The sequence below is a fragment of the Argopecten irradians genome, chromosome 1, assembly GCF_041381155.1.
Source record: "Argopecten irradians isolate NY chromosome 1, Ai_NY, whole genome shotgun sequence".
Lineage (NCBI taxonomy): Eukaryota > Metazoa > Mollusca > Bivalvia > Pectinida > Pectinidae > Argopecten > Argopecten irradians.
Genome location: NC_091134.1, coordinates 21777599 through 21788339, shown reverse-complemented (window position 1 = coordinate 21788339; position 10741 = coordinate 21777599). Strand labels below are relative to the sequence as shown.

General features: G+C 37.7%; 1 protein-coding gene across 1 annotated transcript; it reads right to left on the bottom strand.

Moving 5' to 3' along the window:
- Positions 1–1735: 1735 nt before the first annotated feature.
- On the bottom strand, positions 1736–3372 carry LOC138320738 (galactoside alpha-(1,2)-fucosyltransferase 2-like). The gene has a single exon (XM_069263914.1). The coding sequence runs from the start codon at positions 3072–3074 to the stop codon at positions 2088–2090; it is 987 nt and encodes a 328-aa protein (XP_069120015.1). The 5' UTR covers positions 3075–3372; the 3' UTR covers positions 1736–2087.
- Between the last annotated feature and the right edge of the window lie 7369 nt (positions 3373–10741).

Here is a 10741-nt window from a genome sequence, read left to right as displayed (position 1 = left end):
TCCCATGTTAAGTTGCAGAGAAAAAGTCATATATATATGGAAATTGACCACTTTTGACCCCGCCCCTCAGGCCCCCGGGGGGTCAGCCCTATCATTTGCACAATTTTGAATCCCCACACTATAAGGATACTACCATTGTATTATGGGTGCTATACCGTGCTTAGTTTCAGAGAAGAAGTCGTTTAAATGGAAATAGCCAAATTGGCCACTTTCGACCCCGCCCCTCAGGCCCCCTGGGGGTCAGCCCCATCATTTGCACAATTTTGAATCCCCACCCTATAAAGATGCCACCATTGCATTATGGGTGCTATACCATGCTTAGTTTCAGAGAAGAAGTCGTTTATATGGAAATAGCCAAATTGGCCCCTTTTGACCCCGCCCCTCAGGCCCCCCGGGGGTCAGCACCATCATTTGTACAATTTTGAATCCCCAACCTATAAAGATACTACCATTGCATTATGAGTGCTATCTCATGCTTAGTTTCAGAGAAGAAGTCGTTTTTATGGAAATAGCCAAATTGACCCCATTTGACCCCGCCCCTCAGGCCCCCGGGGGGTCAGCCCCATCATTTGTACAATTTTGAATCCCCACCCTATAAGGATGCTACCATTGCATTATGGGTGCTATCCCATGCTTGGTTTCAGAGAAGAAGTTGTTTATATGGAAATAGCCAAATTGACCCCTTTTGACTCCGCCCCTCAGGCCCCCGGGGGGTCAGCCACATCATTTGTACAATTTTTAATCCCCACCCTATAACGATACTACCATTGCATTATGAGTGCTATCTCATGCTTAGTTTCAGAGAAGAAGTCGTTTATATGGAAATAGCCAAATTGACCCCATTTGACCCTGCCCCTCAGGCCCCCGGGGGGTCAGCCCCATCATTTGTACAATTTTGAATCCCCACCCTATAAGGATGCTACCATTGCATTATGGGTGCTATCCCATGCTTGGTTTTAGAGAAGAAGTCGTTTATATGGAAATAGCCAAATTGACCCCTTTTGACCCCGCCCCTCAGGCCCCCGGGGGGTCAGCCCCATCATTTGTACAATTTTGAATCCCCACCCTATAAGGATGCTACCATTGCATTATGGGTGCTATCCCATGCTTGGTTTCAGAGAAGAAGTCGTTTATATGGAAATAGCCAAATTGACCCCATTTGACCCCGCCCCTCAGGCCCCCGGGGGGTCAGCCCCATCATTTGTACAATTTTGAATCCCCACCCAATAAGGATGCTACCATTGCATTATGGGTGCTATCCCATGCTTGGTTTCAGAGAAGAAGTCGTTTATATGGAAATAGCCAAATTGACCCCTTTTGGCCCCGCCCCTCAGGCCCCTCGGGGGTCAGCCCCATCATTTGTACAATTTTGAATCCCCACCCTATAAGGATGCTACCATTGCATTATGGGTGCTATCCCATGCTTGGTTTCAGAGAAGAAGTTGTTTATATGGAAATAGCCAAATTGACCCCTTTTGGCCCCGCCCCTCAGGCCCCTGGGGGGTCAGCCCCATCATTTGTACAATTTTCAGTTAGTAGCCCATAAGGATGCTACCAGTCAAATTTTGTTGAAATCCGACCAGCGGTTATGGAGAAGAAGTCGATTGTTGACGGACGGACGGACGGACGGACGACGGACGACGGACGACGGACGACGGACGACGGACGACGGACGCCGGACGCCACGGTATGGCATAAGCTCACCTTGGTCCTTCGGACCAGGTGAGCTAAAAATTATTCGTGAGTATGAAGAATACGGCACATATAAATTTAATAAATGTTTGTGAAACTGACCCCAGACATCTTATAATACAGTACAAAAGATATCAATAATGTTCGCAATACAAAATAATTTTCATTCATAAGAGCCTGACAAAATATGTAGAACAAGTATTTAATATAATATAAATAAGTTGTACAGTACACAACACACACAGTAAAGCACCTGTATAATATTAAAGACTGTTTTGTTCTAGTCAAAGAGACTAATGATGAAAATAACCTACATTATGTATCACGTATTTCCAAAACCCTTTGTGAATTCGAACAAGACTCGAATTTCACGATTTAAATTCTTTACCAATTCACTAGGAAAATCCTACCCAGCCAGGATAAAAGAAGTCCGTGTAGTCTTTACTGAATTGTTTCCTAAGTGGAGAGCCCTCTTGGGCCGGCCATTGATAAAATGTCACCTCACCACTTGACAGCCATGATGACCACCAACCAAACGTCCCCGTGGAGGAGATAATGTGATCGCACCCACCAAGGACCGCCATATCAACGCCTTCCGAATGGCCCGTAATATATTCCGAACGGATCCCTTTTATCATGTGTTTCTTTGTCCAATCCATATCATTAGAACATATCACAAATATTGGGTTCTTTAATCTCTTTAACTGAAAATAACGAACTCCTTTTTCCAGATAGCTGGGACTTGCAGCTCTATAACCAAATGAATTATTAACAATATCGCCTCGTCTAACGTGCACGCCTATCAAAGTCACTTCCGCCCGCGATTTAAAATAATATTTTTTCAATATTGATTTGATTATGGCATTTCTAGTTTCAATAATGGAGTTGTGAAACGTGAATTGTTTCCGAAGTATTGTTGTATAATTATAAAAATATTTCCATGATTGGAGATAATCTTTAACTCTGTAATGCGCATCTGGTTGAAACGTGTCCAAACTTTCATCGTAACCGCAATCCAGTATTTCTTCTTTTGTCGGAAGTGTCTCGCAGATGCTATTAAAGTTATCCATCATATTAACATCCAGTTTGAACACATTTGTTAGACTGTTGTTACTGTCAATGATGGCGTACATGCCCTTTTTAGCTGCTAAAGCATACAAACTTGCTAGCTGAAACATTTGGTTTCCCATTCCACCATGTAACACCGCACATAATATGTATTGGTACGTATCCGGTATATCGAAATGGTACGTAGGTCGGGGAGTCGTAGGGGTGAATTTATTTTCTGTAGTTGTTCTTATTCTGATATTCCAACCCGTGTCCTCCTTAACCGGACTTTTCATGGGCGGTGGAAGGCCATTACGAGTGATGAGGAGCGTCATACTACAGCTTAGGAAACACAAAAACAATCCCTGAAGCACAAAACAAATGTATATCAGGAATGTCTATCATTTATTGTCATGGTCATAAATTTGACTGATTTTCTCCCAAATAGCTATCTGTGGTGACATAATATTGCATGGGTCCGTCAAATTTTCACCGCGACATGATCACGTGTATATCATAAAAATAATGACATAATCGACAAAGAATGTTTTCCCGTTCAAAAGGTTAGCGCATTCAATGTCATTCTCTTGGTGCTAACCAAACAAATTAATCAGGCCTAAAACTAGTGACAAACCAACGGCCCCCCCCCCCCTCGGTATGCTGTGTGTTTGTTTGAATAAAATGTGTTATACTTACAATAAGCAAACCAGTCGTCTTACTGCCTTTATCCTGAGTGTTAAGCAGAAACTACCACTAGACTAGTGTATGTCCCGGTCGAGGGACAGAACCCAAAGTCGTCCTCCAATGCGAGATTTCAACTGAAAGCCATAAGTGAGGCGGTGCCACTTGAAACGTGAGGTGAAAGGGAGAAGATGTCCTAAATTTAGTGGCCTCAAACCATACAATAGAGGTGGCAGGTCTCCCTACAGGTAGGGTGGTAGAATTGTACCTGCTGACCCTATTGTATTACAATGTATCTAAAAAAGTATATTATCTTTTCTGCTTTGACACCGCCTCACTATTAGACTTCAGTTGAGCGCTTGCCCCTGTGAGGTAAATCGTATAGGCTCTAGGTTATGTTCCCTGGTCGAGATACGCCATTGTCTATAAAATTGGTAGTTAACGCTCCTGCAAAGCACTCAGCTTTAAGGGAATGAGACAACTGGTTCGCCCTTGTCAGTGTAATGAGACCGGGTGGAGTATGTTTGTTTGGTCAATGGTGAAGCAAAGCACTATAAAATGGCAAGAGTTTCTCTAATATAGGAAGACACGACACGAAGATACTCAAAGCGCCCCTGTGAGGAAGGCTCTGGGTTCTATCCCCTGGCCGAGACACACCAAAGTCTATAAAAGTGGTTGTTTCTGCTCCTGCTTAGCGCTCAGCATACAGGGAGTGGGACGATTGGTTTGCCCGTTGTCAGTATAATGTGACAGGATGGGGTGTGTTGCTTGGTTTCTTCGGCGGCATGCTTCAGTGATATAGCAAGATAAAAAGGGTAACAGTTCCACTATACAAGAAGACACAACACGAATATACCGCAGTCTCCTAAAACAAGCACCTCGCACAACATACACGCAACACACCGCATACATGGGAGGTCGTCCTTACATGACCATAGCTGTTAATAGGACGTTAATCAATCAAACAAATAAACTCAATAAAAGCACCACACATTTCATTTACTAAGTAAGAAGCACACAGTATGAATGGGAGGTCTTAAATGACCCTGACTAATTTAATTTAATCAAACAAATTCTGTATACATCAGTCTCTAAAAAATACACACACACTCGAATCTCACATGAATACATCGTACATGATAGAACATATGTGTTGATAGGACGCTAAGCTCCTATAAGTTTTATATCTTAACTTGAAAATATTACCACATATTGTCTAATTATAGAGTGTATACCCTAAAGATAATGCTGATTGATATCTTAACAAAAGCAATTTTATCGAACACAAATAATGGGATAAATCCACTAAGAAATACAATATTGTTATATCATTTGCAGAACGTTCATCAGTTCTGGCTTCAAACCCATCAAGTAGAAACGTGTTATATACAGAAAACCTAATCGATCATCGTGCTGGATGCCAACTCGAGCTGATGATTACAGTTTACTCATAAGCCGGAAGTGTAGAAGATTATATTTCTTCATTATTGTTCAAATGCTACTCACATCTCTGATATATGTACGTTTTCAGTTGTCTTTTCATATCCTCGAATCTGGAACAAATCAAAGATACTTTGATGTAATCAGTACTGTAAGACAGCAGTGAAATAGACATTTCTACTACAGTATATATACCTATAAAAATTATTTATTTTATAAAATTTTATTTGATTTTGTAGCTGAAAACCTCGGTTGTATTCTGCCATCAGCCCTGTACTATGTATGAAACTCATATTGGTAGTTGCCAACCTTAGGTCGATGTTTTTCTCCGGAACAGGTCAGCACAAGGACAAGTTGCGGGTGGGTGATGCTGTGATAGTTTCAATCTACATGTGTCTGATCAAAAGCTATAACCCATGCTACCACGTACATGTGTATTGAAATCCTACTGTTATCGCCAAAAAGCACCTTACCCCAACCCCAAACAATAGATTACCATATTAAACAAAAGATAATTATTTCGAAATTCTACCTGAAAATGTTAAAAATGAAATGAGCATATACGTACATGTAGTGCTTTCGTTCTGCTTAGAAAAATAATCGTTAAAAGCAGATGATACACAGACACAATACACGCACCTGTGTGTTCACACTCACCTGTTGGGTTGTCAGAATGATGTGGGTTTTCCAATAACTGTGGTATATACCGTCATCAACACTACGATTGCTAGTCTAGTACTCCGTATTTTATCACGACAGGTTAACATATGATATAGGAGCGTTCAGTTGACATTAGAAACACGAACTACAGGACACCGTATCCTCAATCTAAATGTTGCTTCTCAGAATTTCACAATCATTTCATGCAGTTTCATGCCGTCGTCTCCTATTGTGTTTTCTCCTTAATACTTTGATCGATATACACTGCTGTATAATTAATACGGTAATGTCATTTAAAGCGTTAAACAAACAAAAATGTTTGAACAGAATATTTTTTTAAGTCTTGGGTTACCCAATTTATACCATATCCTGTTACGGTCATTCACATTAGACGGGAGGTTAATGCAAGTTATAACATGATCAACATCATAATTGCAATTTATTTTGAATTCTTATTATTCTATCCAAAGTCTAAGTTAAAACGTCATTCATTTGTCATGTGCAATAACGATTCTTCAAAAAGATGAAAAAGTAGACATTGTCTTGACATATTTAACTATCTTTTTTGTGTGTTTTTTTTAAATTTTAATACCATTCGTAGATCATTTAAAATCAAATTTTGAATTTATATTTATTAAGATATTGAATGGGTTTTCACCTGTATGCCTACTACCTGAGAAGTTGAATTGATCATGTATTTTATTGGTATGTTGATGTAACTGAGCTGGTTGTTTTCATGTAATGACTAGAATAAACACAAAATTGTTGTTTTTTGTGGTATGCTTTGGTACATGTACATGCCACGGGGTCACGTTTCGCGTATTATACAACGTAGCCCTAAATAAACTTGTGAGGGGCCGGTGCGCGTCTGAGGCTACGTATCAGTGAGCCATTGTTTCATGGCGTGACGGCACTTGACCAGGTGTGATACAAGTATGACACAAAATCAAAATATGCCGCTGTCAAATAACAAATGGTATTTATAAAGAAAAGCTGGTTAAATGAGAGGGGGTGTGGGGATGGAGAGGGGTGGGGTTAGAGTGTTGCTTCATGTGTTGTCCACTGTGAATTATTAAAGCAGAATTTTTATAAAGACCTCCATATGGGTCGGGTAGCTAAATGCTTCAGGTGAGTGTTCACATTGTTATCTATATTATAACGGCCGGTACGGTGGGGACCTCTCTGGGAGTATATATATATACATGTAAAAGTATATCTACCTAACCGCTAGACCTAGGGTGTATACTTGCAGTAATCAAACGTTACATGTTCACAATACTTACACTAAAATAAGAGAGTTCTTCTTAAGTGTTTTCTTTTCTGAACTGATAATTTCTATAATACAGTACTTAGTATGTGTGACAAAATTAAGAGCAGACTTATAAATACTAGCATTGATTGAAGACTCATATTTTATACACTGATGCATGTTTTATAATTATTTTTAAAATCTTACTTGCTTTTATAAGTTTAAAAAATGGGATGTACATTAATGCTTGGATTTTATATACGTAATCACATTATTATTGGTATATATTTATAGCAATTGCATATTTTCTAAGACAAGAAGATATATTTTTCATAATGACCTCCCCGATAGACGTGTATCAATATCGACCCCGGGAGGTGCTGATTGTTCCATCTACTTGTGATATATATCTATCTTTCCATGATACCGGTATAATATGACAGTCTTGTAAATCAACACGACACCGCTCCCAAACTTAGAAGTCAACCTTTTCGGTTGAGGTATTCGGTTGGGGTTTTAAAATAGAATTATAATTATCAATTAAGTAAAGAAAAAAATAATGACACATAAAGACCCTATCAATATTTCTTGAATTACTGATAGGAATTTAAATGTCCATTTCGACTACAAGGCGTTAAATAAAATCCCCTGTTTCTCTCAACCATTGTGTTTGTATAGGACACATGCCTGTATATCAAGTCATCAAGATTGGTTTTGTCGCCACGTTGTTGTAAACATGTCATCGAGCACGTTCCATTTTGAATTTAAATATTTAATACGCTCGTTGCAACGGTCTGTAAACGAACCGTGAAGAAATGTATGAAAAGTGATAGAAGATCAACCATTGCAGAATAAAAGAGTTGTTTAGAATCAGCCACCACGTAGAAAATGATATTGAGTCGGTCTAATTTTTTTTATAATTATCTTTTTATTCATGATTTTCATTCAGTACAATTAAATATACAAATACACTCAATAGACTCTCAAACACATACATACTTTTAACACATGCATACAGTATACATTCACATACATACAAATACGAAGCTTAAATTTCTAGTGCATACGTAGAAAAAATTATGCGAATTAGGAGTTTGGAGATGAGGTGAAAAATTATATTGTACTGAATATTAAGGAAAGGAATCAAAGACAGGATTAGAAGAAAAAAGAAAGAGTGATAGAAAGAAAAGGGAAAATGAAAAGAAAGAAAAAAAATTACAAGAGTCTAGGTAGGATGGAGACGGAGGAACAATTATAACTGTATAGAAAATCTTTAAACAAAAAAAAAACAAACAAAAAAAATGCAATTTCGGCTTTGTGCAGGGAAAGGGGAAGGGGGGGAATAAAATGAAATAAAAAATAAATAAATAATAAATATGGATTTAAAACGTTTAATAAAGTAAATGTGTGACCAAGTGCAATTATAACTTGATTAGTTTTTCCCATTTTCTCCATTCATTTTCAAATTTAAGTTTTACTTTTTCATCTTTACTATTTGAAATATATTTTTGAATTGTATAATGGTCTTTAATTGTGTTGATAAGAGCGTTGATGCTTAATGAGTTGTGTAAACATCTCATTCTGTAAATGTATTGCTTTATAATTATGATAATTTCATTGTCCACTCTATTACTATGGAGATAATTTTCATGCAAGAGTCCAAAAAGAAAGGATTTTTTATTAACAGAAAAGGGAATTAAGAGAGCTTGTAATAATGTGTCAAAACTTTCAAGTAATCCTTGCACTTCCTCACACTCCCATAACAAGTGTGTAATAGTTTCAGGCTCAGTATTGCAGAGTACACAAATAGGGGAGATAACTAATAGGTTAAGTCGTTGTTAAGATGAACGTCCCTGCACGTACAATGTACGTACGAGTAGTTACGATTGTGAATCATTTTTATAAGGTATTTTATGTGAATGTTAATATATATTTGGGAGTCTTCGGGATGATTATGTCGTGTCTCTTTACAATAGTGGAATCTCGTGCCCATTTTATACTGCCAGAGACCCCGGACTACACACATCATCATATTATACTGACAACGGGCAAACCAGTCGTCAAAGTCCCTTATCTTTGGTATTTTTTCTTTCTTACCAACGTCTCCCTTTACTCCGTCTTAATTTTGGTCTAAATAAGGAACGCTCGCCCTTATAAAGACCTCTCTGGGTTATGTCCCAAGACGAGACTCAATAATTTATAACAATGTAGGTTCTGCTTCAGTTTAACCAAGGCCAAACATGGGGCGGTGTCAATATATAGTGACGTTAGGAATAAGAGAGACGATAATATTCTAAATTTAGTCGCCTTTACGATCATGCAATAGAGATAACAGCTATACAGCTCTAACGCCCTACCTGCAGACCCCAGCTGTTGATAGCACTTAAAGAAACCAACAATCAACCAAGCAAAAGTTTTCTTTTGAGAGAAAAAATAGCAAATATCATTCTGCTGTATTTGACTCTCGTTACCCATTTGGAAATTCAGCAACATCCTGTGTGATTGCTTTTGCCTGTTTTATGTTTATATTCGCCTACTTTTATGGGTAGGGTGTTAGAATTGTACATTGTACATGTTGCCCTATTGCATGATCGTATAAGGCGACTAAATTTATCATATCATTATCTTTTATTTGTGTGTGTCTTTGGTAGCAGGTATGTATCAGTATGTGTGTGTCTAGTTCTGCAGTCTGTTCTGATGAGTACTGGAGCGGCATGCTTCAGTGTCATAGCACTATAACAAGAGCAAGAATTCCACTTTTATAATGAAACACAACATGAACATACCGCAGCCTCCCAAACCAAGTTACAAAGATATTGAAAGATTGTCTTGTTTCTGTTATCTGACAGGTAATGAAAAACTCAAGGATACTCGTTTTATTTACTATAGAGATCACCTTTCGCAACATACCAAAGACAATAGACGCATTGTGTCTCCGAGTCACCAGCAATACTGATATGCAACTTTCCATTTCTTTAACACATGGTGGTTCTCCCGTTAGGCCTTACACTGCAAAACTTACCGCTTTGACGCATCTATACATCTTTATACTATTTATTTCATGATTTTCATGGAAAATGTAATTTTCTTTGTTTCCGTTTTAGAACGTTGGCGAGGAGAACATTTTTTCGAATGCGTTTACCTTTCCTTGTTTTCCATTTGTGTTTTGGTACGATATTTCGGGGCCATGCATTTTTTATTTTGCATCATTATTGCACTTTACTGTTACTGTTACGCAATTCTTTATTCCTTTAAAGATGCTCCACCGCCGACAGAGCATAAATGATATTCATCATTTGAACAATAATTGGTGTTTAATTGTGTATATATTTGTCTAATTAACACAAAAAATGATATAAAATAAGTTATTTTGCCTTTGGTGCAGGCGCATTAAGTAAATCATTCCATATAGGATATAGTGCCACGGATTTTTTTCGGGATGCCATTAATTATTTTTAATATTTTTAACTTGAAGTAAAATTAGAAGCTCAAACTTTCGAACGATAGTAATGGTGTAAAGTAAGTAACTTTTGTAATTGAAGAAAAATACTAAATCGTCTGCTGCTGTTTTTGATAGTGAAAAAATATCATTTGTCAGCGGTGGAGCATCTTTTAATCTTTTTTTTTTTTTTATCGCGGAATGTAGTCGATACGTAGGCCTATCTTCATTTGTTTCATAGTTTCTCTCTTTTTATTTAAACATTTCTACTAGTTTGTAGACATTTTGTCTGCATTTTTGAAGTCCGACACAGATAACTCTTGCACCGGTATGTAAGAAATGCGTTGTTTTTTTTAAAAAATCCTTTAAGCAGGGCTGGAATTTTACATTTTTTGTCACTTGCTAAAAATAGCAAGTGCCCTAAATTATAACTTGCTAAAATATATTTTTACTTATAATATCCGTATTCAAATTACAGTTTTGTTATATATAAACCCCTTAATTTTTACATGATGATGTGAGGTGTATAAGTA